At 37.7% G+C, this 17208-nt stretch overlaps 3 protein-coding genes and 1 non-coding gene across 5 annotated transcripts; 2 read left to right on the top strand and 2 right to left on the bottom strand.

Annotated features, from left to right (window-relative positions):
* Positions 1 to 261: 261 nt before the first annotated feature.
* On the bottom strand, positions 262 to 2637 carry LOC130710915 (uncharacterized). Of its 2 annotated transcripts, none has more exons than XM_057560307.1 (3): positions 2499 to 2637; positions 895 to 1167; positions 262 to 712 (listed from the first exon to the last, which is right to left on the bottom strand). In XM_057560307.1, exons 2-3 carry the CDS (start codon positions 1145 to 1147, stop codon positions 678 to 680), a joined length of 288 nt encoding a protein of 95 aa, XP_057416290.1. In that variant the 5' UTR covers positions 1148 to 1167; positions 2499 to 2637; the 3' UTR covers positions 262 to 677. The 2 variants fall into 2 exon arrangements, with proteins under 2 accessions (XP_057416290.1, XP_057416291.1); XM_057560308.1 differs by lacking the exon at positions 2499 to 2637 and adding an exon at positions 1243 to 1738.
* A 56-nt stretch (positions 2638 to 2693) lies between these two features.
* On the top strand, positions 2694 to 5356 carry LOC130710913 (uncharacterized protein At2g34460, chloroplastic). The gene is made up of 5 exons (XM_057560306.1): positions 2694 to 2878; positions 3004 to 3210; positions 3672 to 3791; positions 4651 to 4923; positions 5026 to 5356. The coding sequence occupies exons 1-5, from the start codon at positions 2750 to 2752 to the stop codon at positions 5188 to 5190; spliced, it is 894 nt and encodes a 297-aa protein (XP_057416289.1). The 5' UTR covers positions 2694 to 2749; the 3' UTR covers positions 5191 to 5356.
* A 1808-nt stretch (positions 5357 to 7164) lies between these two features.
* On the top strand, positions 7165 to 7248 carry TRNAL-CAA (transfer RNA leucine (anticodon CAA)). The gene has a single exon. It is a non-coding gene; the product is annotated as a tRNA-Leu (tRNA).
* A 705-nt stretch (positions 7249 to 7953) lies between these two features.
* Positions 7954 to 15599, bottom strand: LOC130714390 (uncharacterized protein At4g18257-like). The gene is made up of 3 exons (XM_057564292.1): positions 15156 to 15599; positions 14617 to 14949; positions 7954 to 8586 (listed from the first exon to the last, which is right to left on the bottom strand). The coding sequence occupies exons 1-3, from the start codon at positions 15581 to 15583 to the stop codon at positions 8412 to 8414; spliced, it is 936 nt and encodes a 311-aa protein (XP_057420275.1). The 5' UTR covers positions 15584 to 15599; the 3' UTR covers positions 7954 to 8411.
* Between the last annotated feature and the right edge of the window lie 1609 nt (positions 15600 to 17208).

The following is a 17208-nucleotide window of genomic DNA, read 5'->3' as shown; positions in this document are numbered from 1 at the left end:
GAAACACATAATAATAATAGCATGGAACATCCATTTAACTCTTTTTTTTAAACTACATACACCAATTGATAGAAAGCTCACGGAATAATTGAACTGTGTCATTCACAAACCAGACAGACAGATTTGGCATGAAAGAGTAAATAGTCAAATTAGTGTGTAAACGAAATTGAATAGGTGCAGCAAAAATGTGTGAAATATTTTTATGATAGATACAAAACAGAAATATCAGTTCCATCTCATAGATGGAATGGAAACAGAATGTATTTCTCCATGTTCTCATCCATACCATCATATTTTGAATAATCAAAACAGAACCTGATATCATTACATTCCACTAGATTCCATCCTTTCCATCAATTTCAAACACAACGTAAAAGCAGTCTGAGTTCTTAAAAGCAATTAAGTTGCAAGGAATATCACTAATAAAGCAATGAAGAAGAAGAAGAAAAAGTTTAACACATTTGAACCTTTATAAACAAGTAGTCTTCTTTCCTAATTCCATCAACTATCCAATCAATTGAGTCCTCAGCACCAACAAAAAAACTTCTGAGTTACACTAATCCCCTAAACTTACAATTCAGGAGAAATTTGAGGGATGCTCAAGAGATCACTTTATGAGGAGGTGGATGTGCTGGAAAGGCAGTTTATGTGACATTGGTTGTACCGAGATCAAGATTTTATTTGTCAAATTCCCATATAACCCCTCCATCCTCTGCAATGTCAAAATAAGAGAACATGACAACAATCTCTAATTTGAAATGAAATTTAAACAAATAGGAATAAACACATACATAGTTATGACCATTGTCAGAGCAGATTTTGTTAAGAACTAAATGATCCGAGTATATTTTTTCAAGTTTAATTGAAATGAAAAAGAGAACAAAATTATTTTACCTTTCACTTTCTTATCAATCCAGGCTTCCACAAGCATTCCAGCACCGATTCCACCGGCAATACAAGCACCACAGAACAACATGGCAGAGGATAGTGGCCATCGAGGAAGGAAATAGTAGTCTGGTATTTGCCTCACTTTCTTTGGGAGTCGTTTCTTGATAGGTGGTTGAACGCTAGGGTTTTGCTGCATCTCACCACCGACAGCTTTCCAATCCACCCCTTTGAATGGATCTCTTGAATCTTCACTTCCCATCGCACCTCTATTTAATCAACCTTATAAACAAACAGAATTTTAATTCAAAAGTTGGGTTAGTGATGGACAAAGCACCAAAGAAAGAGAACACTTACTGAGATGAAGAATAACAACTCAGAAAAATCCAAATTAGAAAATCATCAAATAAAGACCCAAGCATGAGGTGATGGAGGTGTAAATTGTGGAACGCGCTGAGAGACAGGATTAGGTGTAAATTGTGTAAATTGTGAGGGTCACTGAAGGGTAGTTCAGGAATCTATTCAATTTGAAAATGGTTTGTTTCCTTCTAGCACTAGCATAATTAATAAAATTTGACATTTTTTGGGAGGCAAGGGTAACTTGTGAGGAGTTATATGAATATTATATCATAAGAAAAGTAAGGCAACAAACCTTTTGTTCTATAAACCTTCCATCAAATCAAGAGAAACAAAAATATGTATACAAATGAAGTATCAACGAAAAGTGGTGGGTTCCAATGCAAAATATAAAATAAAGAGACACAGGATGAATTGGGAATCAGTAATCAAACTCTTTGCTTTCAATGAAAGGAGCAGCTGATAAAACTTTGCAGGGAGAAATGGATAGAAAAGATATCTTCCATTAATGGGAAAGAAACTAAAACCAAAAAGTGGAAATCGAGGAAGACATGGTGGAACCTTATGAAAACCATATATAAATATACAACAAAAATAGGTACGAGGAAACACCAAATACAATGAGATATTGGTAAGTTCAATTACATAATTACTCATGGGCAGCATAGCGAACTATATGTTTTGAAAACAAAATTGTTTTCGAAGAAAACCAGAAAAACAAAACATCAAAATAGTTTATAGAACCAACTTAAATATATAGTAAGGCAAAAGTTTTATGTGAAGCATGCCATCATCCTTCATTATGGACTCTTTTAGCCTACTGCATATATTCCTTTCTTATTGCTATTAATGTTATCCAATTTCATATTTAGCCACTTTGGATAAACTAGTGGCTTCTAGGGATTCCATTAAATCACTTTGAGCAAAAAAAAAAGGGCACTGAATTTTGATACTGACAATATGTGAACAGACCATCAAACAAAGGCAAGTATGAAAGAAGTCCTAGGATAAACATTCACATAAAACATTGCTTCAGCCTCTAATTTTGCTAATCACTAGTTCAAAATGATCGGTCGGTGACAGCAATCATGTAGCAGAAACTGAAAAGGATAAATAAATAAATCAACAGCTGACATTCAAAACCTAAGATACAAAAACCCATTGATTTGATAACCACGTTTTCCCCAAAAACTTTCTTTCTTCTTCTAATTAGAACGGAACAAAACAAGCTTACAAGCAAGGAACCAAACACTAACCGGTGGTGACAAGGCAGAGGAGACGGCGGTGAAAAGGGCTGCTGCGAGAATGTAAAGCGTGAATGAAAGAAATATAAGAGGCCAAGAAGTAAATCCTATATTCAGGGACTAAACCCAATATATCCTATATTTCTAGGGACCAAAACATATTTAAGCGGAATTATAGTACGTGGCAGAGTTAGAACGTCTAGTTTGGGACACTGGAAAGTGGAAACTACAAGAAAACTCAGTTTCACAGTGCCATGGTCTAAATGGCTTCTCCTCTTATCACAAGAAATCCCAGTTTCCACACACTGCGATCCCACACTCACCAAACCAACCTCTTCACTGCAACCTCTTCCATCACCACCAAATCTCTCTCCGTCCTCAGTTTCGCCAAGGTCAAATCACTAACTAACTACACCACAAAACACGTTGAATTTTTGGTTTTTTTCAGCATCCTTTGCATGTCAAAATCATATTTTGTAACCTGCCCTTTGTTTTTTTTGTCATTGGGTGTTGTTAGATGGAAGGAAGTGAGCAAGTAGCTGGGAAATCAGGGGAAGAGGATTTGAGTGTCAAGAAGAAGATTTTTGTTGCTGGAGCCACTGGGAGTACAGGGAAAAGAATTGTTGAGCAGTTACTGGCCAAGGGTTTTGCTGTTAAGGCTGGGGTTAGAGACTTGGACAAAGGGAGGTCTGCACTTTCCTCAACCAACCCATCTCTTCAAATTGTAAGCTTTTTCTATCCATTTTAAGGGTGTGTTTGGTTTTCAATTCTGATAGAGTAGTAAATCAATTCTGGATAAAAATGTTGATGTTTGAGAGTCATTTTGGAGAATTGACTTCAAACCCAAAATCAATTCTGGTAGAAGCCACATATAGTAGCTGATGCGTTGAATATAATCAATTGTGTGGTTACAGCTGATTTTCACAATATTACTCAACTAAAATCACTTTTTCATAAATATATTTGAATGTAAATCACTTCACTTTTTACTCACTTTTACCAAAATCAACTGTGGCAAACGTTGATCCAAACATGCGCTAATTATCAATTGGGGTTGGCTTCTTCATATTCTAATTTTGTTTAGTTATGTCATGGTAAATGTGAAATGAGTGATTTCATGTGCAATTTGTGTGTATATATGTGCTGGTGTTGTGGTTTGGTGCATATGAGAGAGTTAATGTGTAGGTGAAAGCTGATGTCACGGAGGGCTCTGACAAGCTAGCTGAAGTGATCGGTGATGATTCAGAAGCTGTTGTATGTGCCACAGGCTTTCGGCCAGGGTGGGATTTGCTTGCCCCATGGAAGGTTTGTCAAATTTTTGTTAATGGCTTAATAGAATACTGGAATGTTTAAATGTGTAATGCCTCACTTTTAATATCACCTGGCATTGATTAATAGCCTTTGTTATGAGTCAACTCCCGAAAGTTGAAACTGTTAAGTGAATGTACATTAGTGGTTTTCCATCTAACATGCACTCTCAGGTAAGAGCCCTTGTACTGAAATTTTAACTTTTATATGGAAGAATAGGGCCATCAAGGATTGGATCCTAGACCACTTGATCATAGAGGGTTTGATATCGTGTCATCAAACAATTGTCCCAAAAGTTGAGCTGTTAAGTGAAGTAAATGAATGATTATACATCTAAATTCATACAAGAGTTTTAGATGTGAAGTGTGGACAGCCCACCCATCCTTGTGCCAAAAATAACTTTTATTTAGAAGAATGAGGGAATCTAGAATCGAGCTTTAATGAATCGACTATTCCAAAAAATTAATTTCTTAATTGAAACTGTGAATGCAGATTAATAATTTTACATCTAACAGCCATGATTGGGTTAGAAGAAAAGTTGCCCCTTTTGAACTTTGGTTAGTTTAGTAATTTACATCATTTTGGATATTAGTAGGAGTTGAAGATGTTGATGGAGGGCCATTTTCATCTATGTAAGATTTGCAAATTGTATTTATAGCCATTTACACCTACTTTCAGGAATTGAGCCTTTCCAAACTTATATTCTATATCAATGAAGGGATAAAATGTTGCAATACAAATTTGAAACATATCTGTCCTTCAAATAGAATGAGTTCAAAAGAAGAACTAATTAAATTACAGAAAAAGAAGTCACAAATAAAGAAAAACACCATTTAACAAAGGGATATAAATGCAGGTTGACAATTTTGGCACGGTGAACCTTGTTGAGGCATGCAGAAAACGTAAAATTAACAGATTCATTCTTGTCAGTTCCATTTTAGTTAATGGAGCAGCTATGGGACAACTACTGAATCCAGCTTACATCTTTCTCAATGTTTTTGGACTCACCTTAGTAGCAAAACTACAAGCTGAGAATCATATAAGGAAATCTGGGATAAATTATACAATAATAAGACCTGGTGGATTGAGAAATGACCCTCCCACCGGAAACGTTGTTATGGAGCCAGAGGTATTACCTACATTTCTGACTTTCCTCTACATGTCCATAACTGATTCTAATTTCATTCCCTAATAAAACAATTGTGAAAGGATTCAATTTTCTGTATATCAGGACACCCTTTCTCAAGGTAGCATATCCAGAGATCATGTTGCAGAAGTAGCTGTGGAAGCGTTGGCTTGTCCTGAGGCGTCTTACAAAGTTGTGGAGATAGTCTCTCGCCCGGATGCTCCTAAACGCACGTACCATGATCTTTTTGGTTCCATAAGGCAAAGATGATTTTGAACTTAGGACTTGATTGCAGATTTTTGCTTTCTGTTGGCAAATGTGTATCTTACTTTCTTCTCATGTGTTTTGTTCATTAATGAGTGTAATATGTGTACATATTGAGATACCTTTCGTGGTGCTCTTTATTAAGTACTCTAGAAGACTAGAAATTACAGTACTTCTGTCTAGCAGAGAATTCATTTTGAAGTACTCTAGAAATTATAGCCACTTCTGTCTTCAATTAAATATTAGTGAAACTCAACACCCTATAAGAAAGCTATGCAAGTTGAAAAATCAGTACTCTTCAGGATTGTGGATAAGGCAATAAGAAGGTTGGACCTGAAAAGACATGGAGAAGTTGCAAGAGAGACTTTTCTCTTTTGGGACTCCCTCCTGAGGGAGGCAATTGAATTAACATAATATATGTTTAGGAATTTGTATCAAATTTCATACATTAAATCTAAAAATACAATATGAAAGTGATCTAATATATCAGACCATAAGATTAGGTTCTTCATTTATGTATTAAATCCCATAGATACCCTGTTTGCACAAACATCAAAATCCAATGAGGACAAAGAATTAAAACATTTCATTGTGTACTCTCTCAGCAACTACACAATAGATAACAAGGTACTTTAGATGAACCAAGCAACCACAAAAGCAATGGCTGCCAGTGCAAGTGCAGATGGAGCACCAGTATGCACTCCTGCACTTTCCATTGGCGTGGGTGGAATTGCAGCTAAATTTTCAGCTATACCATTGGCCAAACCACAGTGAAAAGAAACCAATATTATAGCAATGATGTAGATGGTGAAAACTATGGCAACATTGCAGGTCTTCATTTTGGTACCAGCTCTTGATCAAGAACTACAAAGTTGGCTCACTTGTCTTTGAATAGTTGAGATGAAAATGATAGTGGGAAATTGCCACTTCTCTTATAGTTAGGATTTGAGACAAGTGACCAATTTTGAGCTGTAACATGCAGCTTTAATAGTGAACATAATGATTTTAGAGTGTGGGGTTAATAATAATGTTATGTTCCCCTCATCTTAAACTCTTTCGGTTCTGCACTGTAATACATCAATAGTATGTATTGTTACTAGGTCCTCTTAATCCAGACCCGAGTACACGTACATGTTTCATGTTTAAAAAAGTCTAACAATAAACTAAGAAGTAATTTGCGGTATGATGAGTGCTAGTAACCCTCTCTTTTAACACTATATTTCTAACACTTTTTGATTGGTTAAAATTCATGTACGTCCCACCACATTGAGAGTGAGGTCTACATAATTTAGTGGACTCCACATGAATTTTAACCAATTAAGAAGAGTGTTAAAAAGAAAGTGTCAAAGAAGATGTTGCTAGCATTTCTATTTGCGGTATACCGATATCCATACTGCGTTTGCGTTTTTGGTCAACACTGTTTATCAGCATTTGAATCATAGGCATTAAGCATGCGAATTAGATTAAAGATTTGTCTATTGCTAAAAGTGCAAAGAAGAAAAAAGTATGATAAAGCAAATTAGATAATTTCCCACAAAAGCAATGCAACTCGTGCAAGTGCTGCAGCCAAAACTATGAACATCTTTTAGACCAAGAAAAATAAAGAACTAGAAATACATTGGTGTGGTCTTGTGTAGTCCCTACCACGCTTTAAATTATTGATTAGAATATGCTTTTTTAAGAAGAGGGAACACCATGTTAGGTTATGACATACTTATGAGGGCCTCTTTAGCTGGCATTATGATTGTAAGTTTGTAACAGATAAAAAAAAGGGTGGTTGCTGGTTGTTTCCGTGTAATGAAAAATAATAACCTTTTTAGAGGGAGGAAAATTCTTATGAAGGTCCATTATTAAGAAATCTTATTGAAAAGTTCTACTATAAATTAAATTCTTTTAACAAGATAACAAATAGGATTTTGTGGCCTAATGATAAATCAATTCTATGTGTTAAATATTTTACGCACCGTAAAACATCAACAAGTCAGGATGGCCGAGTGGTCTAAGGCGCCAGACTCAAGTTCTGGTCTTCGAAAGAGGGCGTGGGTTCAAATCCCACTTCTGACAAATTTTTTTATTTTATTTTCACTCCCTTAGTTAGTTTCAAAAGAGCACGTATATACACACAAAGCCAAACGTCAATAAAATACTTATTAGTTTAGGCAATTCTGACATTCATATTCACTACTCATCCAGTCCTATTCCTTCCATTAATTACTACTTGATGAATAGTTTTTCTTTATTATATATCTCAAAACACATTTATGAAGGAAAGACTATTTTATATGGCTATCAAATTAGATTTGGAGAAATATTTATGATCACTGTATTAGAGCATCTGCATCGGTTCATCAAGAAAAGTTCTTCACTCATATGTTCTCCATGTTGGCAACCAAAGTCGCTTTTTGCGGAAACTCTACTAAAGTAGTTTCTTTTAAAAAATATAATCATTTTAATGCTTGATGAGTAAGTTTGATAAATTAATCTGGGTTGATATGAATATAAGTTTAATACTGTAAGACAATGAATGCCAATTGTGTTACAAAATAATTCAAACTGAGTTTGCCCTGCAAAAGTGACTTTCGAGTTGGGATGAGATGAATGTGGATTTATAAGTGTAACTACGTCCGGTGAATGTGCTTTTAAAACTATGAAACATAACATTAGCACTCCCCATCAAAAAACCAAACGTAGCCTTAGAGGCAGGTATTTTTTTTACTCTTTTCGGCTCCCGTATTGAGTTCTTTTTTCACATTTTTCGGCTCCCTTAAATTGTGTATCTAAGTCCTTTTACAAAGTTTTTTTTCAATCTACTCTAGGCATTTTACAAGGTGATACATTTTTCCCTCACTTGTTTGTTCTTTGTGTGGGGCGTTCGTAACACATGATTTTGCAAAACGTGACTCTAAAAGAATGGTCGCCTATTAAATCAACAAGGACACTTCTTCCGTATGTAACAGCAATGGCCAAATTACATTATTTACAACAGGAAAAGGTACTGTGCCTTTTGCCTCCATTCTCTCCCTTTCCCCTCCTTCATTTTTGTCCCTTAAGGGGTGAGCCAGTTACTTCTGCATCATAAGCAGTCAGATATACCACCAATACTGTGTCTCTAGTTGAATCACGACGCAGTTTTTGGTCATCTTTCAACTCCTTATGCCTTTTTTTAAGAAAGTCTTGGTTCCCCAAACATTGGCTTCATAAATTGTAGACAACATTTGATGCGGATATCATGTGTGCTTAATCTCAGATCCAGATCCAACAGAAGTGGCTTTCAGTTGCTCTAGTTTCTTCCGAAGATATGCCTGTTTAAGTTTCTCACGATTAGCCGCCACTTGCTCCTGCCTGCGATGTTTAATTTCAGTAGCCTTTTCTCTAGCGCGATTAGCTTCTTCATGAACTTCCCTGAAAACCAAAATCAATAATGGAACTGGATTAGTCATAGACACACAATATTAATGAAGTAATTAACCCAAACAATTATAAATTAAAACGCAGGAAAATCAAAAATAAAAAATTTCTGCATGAGAAAACAATACTGGACAACTCGATGTAATTGCATCCAAAACTAAGGCCTGCAAGAATTTTCACAAATAATACCCAGCATCCGATAGTTTTTAGTTTCTCGCAGCTGATTCAAAATGCCAGACTCAAAACTACCATTCTTATCACGGTTGCCAAACTGATTTAGCATATCCGCGTTGAACAAAAAGGCAATTACGTAAGTCTTAGCATTTCTAACACAGCAAATTGAAAGCAAACCTTCAAAGCATTTCTTTCTGTAGAAGTTATAGGGTTTTAGATGAGGAAGGACTAAAAAGAAAGAATGAAGTTTTTGAGAACAATGATTATGGTTCGAATATGCAAAAAACTAAGCACTAACAACCCATATCTACACTAATACTATACTACTAATCCTAATTAAATAAGGAAAATAATCATGATAGTTACTGGACTAATTCTGATTAAATAACAAGAAATAAATAATGAAATATAAAGACATTGAAAACAAACCTTAAAAGATAATCTAAGATATTATAACTTACTTTAAGATAAACTAAATATTATGGAACATTTTTTATATATTCTAACACGCTCCCTGAAGACCTGGCTGGAATGTAGTACAGGCTCCAGAAAACATGGACGGTGTGCCATGTAACGCCCCGATTTCTCAAGCGTCAAGTAATTACCAAAATTTCGCAAATAATTCTCGCCGATTCATTTACTCTTCTTTATTTACTGATAAGGGTTCATTTTTCCTTTTTAGAAAACTCTTTATTATCACGTCTTCAGAAAACTTCTTTATCCAAACTCCGACGAAAGAACAATAAATATAAACAGCGGAGTAATAATGATAAACTTTTAAAAGTAAAATTTAACTACTTTAACCCAAGTACCACGGCAATGGTACTACTTCAGACAATCTCAAGCCAAGCAATCATCTTAGCACACAAGTCTACCCAACCTCACCGCGGAAACTTAAAAACAAACAACAACGAGTTCAAACTCGTGTGCCCAAAGCCCTTAGTGCTCTGGTTTCTCAACCGGAGCTCTGATACCACAATGTAACGCCCCGATTTCTCAAGCGTCAAGTAATTACCAAAATTTCGCAAATAATTTTCGCCGATTCATTACTGATAAGGGTTTATTTTTCCTTTTTAGAAAACTCTTTATTATCACGTCTCCAGAAAACTTCTTTATCCTAACTCCGACGAAAGAACAATAAATATAAACAGCGGAGTAATAATGATAACTTGAAATAAAGTCATAGTCAACGTCGAGCATTAAATAACATCATCATAAAACAACTGTAGAAAATAATGTCGTGGCCACACCCATGTGTGGAAAAACCCACTGTGAAAGTAATCCGGTTACATAAATTAGCCAATTGCCTCCTCAAGTTTAGCAAAATAAGAAAATAAATGAAGTTCCAAGGACACATATGCGCTCTCACTGGGACCCCCATGCACTCACTGCCCCTCTTGCCCCGCAGAGTCCTTCTTCGGAACCTCGACCTCGCCACCCCGTGCTTTCTTCCTCGGCCTTGGACCAATATCCAACGGGCACCACCACCATAAGGACGTCGCTTCGTTCCAGCATCCGCGTTCACTGAAGCGACAGACTCTTCACTATCCTCGTGCTTAACCGGTGTCACTCGTGATTCTTCATCCTTGGATTGAAGGAACCTCGCTGGCGGGTATGGCATGTCATAGATCCCTCCCCGAATCATCTGACTCTCCACTATGTTGCCGTCCTCGTCCTCCCCAATGATGCACACATCTCCGACATAGATCTTCCGAATCCCAGAGGTGTCGGTCCCCTAGGCTTCGTCATCGTACTGGTCCTCAAGTTTCATGGTCCACCGATGGACATGTGCCATCGTCGTCGTTCTCGTCATCTACCCCGAAATAAACACATAGCAAACAAGAAAGGGTCAGGTCAAACAGAAAAACAAAAACAAATCACAGTGACCTGACCCTTTCTTGTTTTTGTTTTGGTGGGTTGTGTGAAGTGAGGTTCCGTTCGATGATCTACTAACTATAGGAACCCTAATGTGAAAGAATTAATTATTTAATTTGGAAGTTGAATCATTATATTTATCTTGCTATGTGTTTTTTCTTTTAGACCTGACCCTGCTTTTTGTGTTATGTGTTATTTGGGGGGTAGATGACGTCCACGACGACGACGCACGTCCATCACTGGACACTGAGACTTGATAGCCAGCTTGACGATCGGGCCTGGAGAGCCGACTCCTCCGGGACTCGAAAAGTCTATGTCGGGGATGTGAGCTTCATGGGGATGGACAGGGACGGAAACTTGGTGGAGGTCCGAACGATTGAAGGGGGAGTCATTGATATGCCCTATCCGCCTGCTAGATTCCACCAACTTGAGAACGAGGGATTCGGGGAGTCGCCAGCTGAGTTCGTGCTCTGTGACGAGTCTGATGCTTCAGTTACGGGACCACGTCGATATGGTGGAGGCGCACGGTGGATACACAACAACTTGGTTGGACAAGACCAAGAAAGAGAAGACAGGCTGTTGAGGACGAGAAACCAAAGGACGACCCTGCAGAGCGACCGGGACAGTGATGGCATGACTGGGGGACCCTATGAGAGCGAGCATTCATTTTAGAACCTTACTTTAATTTTGTTAAGCCTTATGGAAACTTTGATTATTTGATGTACACAGTTTACTTTCACCGTGGTTTTTCCACACTTGGGTGTGGACACGACATTTCTTTTATTTACAGTTGGTTTTATGACAGTGATAGATTATGTTCGAATCCGTTCATGAATTTAATTTCCGCTGTTTTTCATTAATCCGCTGTTTTTCATTAATCCGTTCATGAATTTATGGACGGATCAGTGAAAAACGGTTTGAATTAAATTCATGAACGGATTCGAACATAATCTATCACTGTCATAAAACCAACTGTAAATAAAAGAAATGTCGTGTCCACACCCAAGTGTGGAAAAACCAAGGTGAAAGTAAACTGTGTACATCAAATAATCAAAGTTTCCATAAGGCTTAACAAAATTAAAGTAAGGTTCTAAAATGAATGCTCGCTCTCATAGGGTCCCCCAGTCATGCCATCACTGTCCCGGTCGCTCTGCAGGGTCGTCCTTTGGTTTCTCGTCCTCAACAGCCTGTCTTCTCTTTCTTGGTCTTGGTCCAACCAAGTTGTTGTGTATCCACCGTGCGCCTCCACCATATCGACGTGGTCCCGTAACTGAAGCATCAGACTCGTCACAGAGCACGAACTCAGCTGGCGACTCCCCGAATCCCTCGTTCTCAAGTTGGTGGAATCTAGCAGGCGGATAGGGCATATCAATGACTCCCCCTTCAATCGTTCGGACCTCCACCAAGTTTCCGTCCCTGTCCATCCCCATGAAGCTCACATCCCCGACATAGACTTTTCGAGTCCCGGAGGAGTCGGCTCTCCAGGCCCGATCGTCAAGCTGGCTATCAAGTCTCAGTGTCCAATGATGGACGTGCGTCGTCGTCGTGGACGTCATCTACCCCCCAAATAACACATAACACAAAAAGCAGGGTCAGGTCTATAAGAAAAAACACATAGCAAGATAAATATAATGATTCAACTTCCAAATTAAATAATTAATTCTTTCACATTAGGGTTCCTATAGTTAGTAGATCATCGAACGGAACCTCACTTCACACAACCCACCAAAACAAAAACAAGAAAGGGTCAGGTCACTGTGATTTGTTTTTGTTTTTCTGTTTGACCTGACCCTTTCTTGTTTGCTATGTGTTTATTTGGGGGGTAGATGACGAGAACGACGACGATGGCACATGTCCATCGGTGGACCATGAAACTTGAGGACCAGTACGATGACGAAGCCTAGGGGACCGACACCTCTGGGATTCGGAAGATCTATGTCGGAGATGTGTGCATCATTGGGGAGGACGAGGACGGCAACATAGTGGAGAGTCAGATGATTCGGGGAGGGATCTATGACATGCCATACCCGCCAGCGAGGTTCCTTCAACCCAAGGATGAAGAATCACGAGTGACACCGGTTAAGCACGAGGATAGTGAAGAGTCTGTCGCTTCAGTGAACGCGGATGCTGGAACGAAGCGACGTCCTTATGGTGGTGGTGCCCGTTGGATATTGGTCCAAGGCCGAGGAAGAAAGCACGGGGTGGCGAGGTCGAGGTTCCGAAGAATGACTCTGCGGGGCAAGAGGGGCAGTGAGTGCATGGGGGTCCCAGTGAGAGCGCATATGTGTCCTTGGAACTTCATTTATTTTCTTATTTTGCTAAACTTGAGGAGGCAATTGGCTAATTTATGTAACCGGATTACTTTCACAGTGGGTTTTTCCACACATGGGTGTGGCCACGACATTATTTTCTACGGTTGTTTTATGATGATGTTATTTAATGCTCGACGTTGACTATGACTTTATTTCAAGTTATCATTATTACTCCGCTGTTTATATTTATTGTTCTTTCGTCGGAGTTAGGATAAAGAAGTTTTCTGGAGACGTGATAATAAAGAGTTTTCTAAAAAGGAAAAATAAACCCTTATCAGTAATGAATCGGCGAAAATTATTTGCGAAATTTTGGTAATTACTTGACGCTTGAGAAATCGGGGCGTTACATGCCAACTTATGGATGTTGGAGACATCGGAGAGATGAGCATTGCTAAAAAAAATAAGCAAGATGGTTAATGGCTGAAATGATCATCAACCTGAAGACCTGGTTAGAATGTCTTATAACCAAGGAAGAAGAGCCTGGTTGGAATGGAGCATAACCAAGGAAGACAAGACTCCTTGTGATGATCATCAGCGAAAATTTCCTAAGAAGCAATTATACATTGCAAGAACTAAAACTTCTCACAATCCACCAAGAATAACATTAGGAAGCTTTAAACCACGAGGAAATAAAGGATACCCCCACAAAATTAAAAAAATAATTGAAATTGAAACCAAGATTGGTGTGAAATCACAGCCATGGACAATTCATCACGACATGACTCATCAGCGAGATAGGAGAAGTGATCATTGGTATGATTCACAATGGAAGGATGCTATTTGTCACAACTAATTTATCACTCATTTGGAGTAACAGGAACCATACTGAATCTGAGATAGCCAGACCAGACTGCATTTGGGATAGTCAGGGTCAAAGCTTATCTGTGATACCTGAAGGTTGCTGGAAGGATATGACAGTAAAATGAATTGATTTGAAGTTTTAAAGGTAGACTGCATAAAAGTGTTAAATGAAAAAGAGCAGAAAGAGGGAACTCGACCGCAGAATGGCAGTGCAATAGGTCACGGAGAAGGGTTCCTCTATAATACCATATTGAAGCTATAAGCTTTTACATAAAGGAGAGAAGAGAAAGAATTCAGATTTTGAATTGTGATTATAGCTTGATTATAGAAAAGACTAAGAACGAACCCTTATACTAACACTAAACTCCTAGCCCTAATTAGATAAGAAAACTAATCATGATAGTCACTAGACTCCTAATCCTAATTAAATAATGAAATATAAAGAGATATGGAAACCGGTTCCTAAGAGATAACATATGATATTCTAAATTACTATAAGACTAAACCCAAATGTTATGAAATGAAATAGTTTTTATGTATTCTAATATCTTCACTCCCACCTATTAAGACTATTTTGGTAATTGTACACCACAAAATGAATTTGATCAAAAACTATCTAAACGATATTAATTCTACCAAAAACACTTAAAGACATTCAAATATAAATCACTTGAATAGTTGGATTTAAACCGACATCTAACCAAAATCAATTTTGCCAAAAACATTTACGACCATCAAAATAAATTTAAAGAGCTAATCTGAACACATACTAAAAAGCACTGCATTGATTCTATTTAGCATAAGAACACTACATCTTCAGCAAATAACACGGTCCAATAGAAGATGATGAATAATCACGTACCTAATATTGCGCTTATGCTCAGCATTGTCAACTACACCATCCGTCCTCCCCGGCCCAGCAGGTTTCAAAAAGTTAAACAACACAGAAGCATCACCATCACCTTCCTCCTCTTCATCCTCTCGCAGCTCAGCCCGTGTGACATCATAACGGATAGGCTGCTGCGGCGACTCATCCTCCTCCACGCCCTTGCGGAAAAAGTCCACACAATACTTCTCTTGATCTTCTTCGTCAGGCAATTCCCCCCTCACTAACTTATCATACAACTCAGCCTTCTTCTCCAGAGCTGCATAGCTAACCGATCCATCATTAACCGCTTTCAACTCAAGCTTGTCCCTGACAGCAAAAGTTCAGTACAACAACACAAGCCAATGCCAAAAACATGAATTAGCAATTATTTACAAAATCAGAACAACAAAACATCAAACCTAGGTTTGTAACATTGATTCAAACATGAATTAGCCAAATTAATTGCAAAATTAAATTAAAATGTCTGCATAATTCATTGAAACATTGCATATTGAATGGAAGATAGTAGTTACTTGTGAGCACGGGTATCGACACCGGAGTTTTTTCTGGAGAAGGGGTCTTTGGAAGCGATCTTGCTCTTAGCGCGTTGATACTCAACGGCGTCAGGGCCTGACAATTCCTTGGACTTTCTGGAATCTTCTTGAGACTTGTAGAGCTCGGCCTTCAACTCGACGATGGAGGATGCACCGACGCCGGCGATGGCACGGTGCTTCTTCGGCATAATCGTCGACTCTGTAAGCCATCCCAGCGATTCCGTCGCTACCCTCTTCTTCCCAACGCCGTCTTCTCCCGTCGCCATTGTTAGGGTTCCGCTGGTCTGTGATTGATTGTTGGTTAGGGTTTGCTTCCTTCTTCCTCGTCGTCCCTTACACGCTTCGGTTTGGTTCGCAGGGTGACTCAGGAAGGAAATTTCAGTTTTATTCAGAAAATAGGTACACATTTTCGAAATATTTTTTATTTATTTAATTTGGAATAAATTCTTGTGATTGAAAAAAAAAATTATTGAATAGGCCCTTCTGCTCAACGTGTAACGATGAATTAATCTCAATATCTCATGGCTATCGGCATGATAATATATTGTTTAAGACAAAAAAAAATCTAACAAAGAATAATGTAAACTAAAAAATTTCTCTCACGTTCATCGATTCGAATCAACCAAAGTTCATATATCTAGTGTTTTTATGGTAAATCAGCAACTAAAGGAATGATATGTAAACGAATATCACTATATTGAAATCTCAATAAAGTTGACATATGAGGAGATGTTGGGACAAAGAAGATAGAAACTGTCGACATTAAGGTATCCTAATCTTGGAACAACCATGTGATTAAGAGTAAAAATATTTAAAGTTTCAAACTCATTACAAGATGTTGTAAGAAAAATTCGCTAAGGGAGAACATTAGAAGCTCGAAAAATGAAAGATCAGAAAACATCAATTAGAGCATTATGATATATGGCCAGATCAGAGGACAAAGTCAATTCTTAGAAGGAGAATTCATAAGACTAAAAATAAGAAGTGTTATTGAGGATTCCAATATAGTTCAAATCATCTACTGATCAAAATAAGTTTAGAACATGATCAAGGAAGATCGAAAAATAGATTTGAAGGACCACGATTAAAAAGTTTATATGTAGTCCGAGCGAGAAGAAGAATATCTTTCCACAACATTTTAATATAACTAATGATTGTTCAATCTATGGGTTCACAAAAGATCATGACATTTGATTCTTAAGGAGGAACTCTTGTTTAAGGCAAATCATCCTCGTGAAATTCAAAATTACTAATATCGTCAAGGGAGGACATGGTGAAAGTCGTTTTAAGATGCTAAACATCTAATGTGTTGTTGATGCGCATTCAAATGCTAAAGGTTTCCAAATTTAAAAGACGTTTCAAAATATGTTGATCTCATTTAAAGAGTGTTGATCTGCTAATCATTCAACATTCATAATCTATCATCTACTAAAGACTGTTGAATGGAAAAGACCGTTGTTCTAGAAGATAAAATCCTGATTATCATTTGGACAATATAGGAATGATAGTCTTCCTTTTTTTTTTTGATACAAGGGATAACAATACACTTTTGTGTGCTACTTTTATAAGACGATACGAATAAAATCTTTAAGAGAGGAACAACAATTCAAACCTTTTATGCCAATCAATATCATCCCCGAGAAGATTACCAATATACCTAAAGCAAGCTATCAAGATGAAGAAGCTTCTCCAACGGACAAAGGATCTCAACCGATAAGAGCTTCTCAACGATTAATTTTTTTCGAAGACTAGAATCTTGATTTAGGGTATAAAAACAAATGGTAGAAGAATGAAGAGCTACCGATTCTTTTATTCATTTTTTTGTAAAGTTCATTATTTTATGGCTTAATTGCAACTTTGGTCCTTGACGTTTACCAATTCCACGATTTTAGTCCCTCACCTAATTTAATTACACAGATGGTCCCTGACTTTGCTGGCAGTCTGCAACGTTGGTCCTACCGTTTGTTTGTTAATGGAGGAGGTTTACGTGGATGATCACTTAGCTGATGTGGAAGTTGAATTGGAGAGAGAA

The sequence above is a fragment of the Lotus japonicus genome, chromosome 4 (assembly GCF_012489685.1).
Source record: "Lotus japonicus ecotype B-129 chromosome 4, LjGifu_v1.2".
Taxonomy (NCBI): Eukaryota; Viridiplantae; Streptophyta; class Magnoliopsida; order Fabales; family Fabaceae; genus Lotus; species Lotus japonicus.
Note: the sequence above shows the minus strand (reverse complement) of the source record. Positions and strands in the feature narration are given on the sequence as shown.

Bases quoted from the DNA above. Each gene is read 5' to 3' on its own strand.
- LOC130710913 (XM_057560306.1), top strand. From the start codon at position 2,750: ATGGCTTCTCCTCTTATCACAAGAAATCCCAGTTTCCACACACTGCGA. The intron at 2,879-3,003 runs GTCAAATCACTA...GGGTGTTGTTAG, and splicing joins CCGTCCTCAGTTTCGCCAAG to ATGGAAGGAAGTGAGCAAGT. The intron at 4,924-5,025 runs GTATTACCTACA...TCTGTATATCAG, and splicing joins ACGTTGTTATGGAGCCAGAG to GACACCCTTTCTCAAGGTAG.
- LOC130714390 (XM_057564292.1), bottom strand. From the start codon at position 15,583: ATGTGTACCTATTTTCTGAATAAAACTGAAATTTCCTTCCTGAGTCAC. The intron at 14,950-15,155 runs GTAACTACTATC...TTTTGCTGTCAG, and splicing joins GTCGATACCCGTGCTCACAA to GGACAAGCTTGAGTTGAAAG. The intron at 8,587-14,616 runs GTACGTGATTAT...TTTGGTTTTCAG, and splicing joins GAGCATAAGCGCAATATTAG to GGAAGTTCATGAAGAAGCTA.
- LOC130710915 (XM_057560307.1), bottom strand. From the start codon at position 1,147: ATGGGAAGTGAAGATTCAAGAGATCCATTCAAAGGGGTGGATTGGAAA. The intron at 713-894 runs GTAAAATAATTT...TTGACATTGCAG, and splicing joins GATTGATAAGAAAGTGAAAG to AGGATGGAGGGGTTATATGG.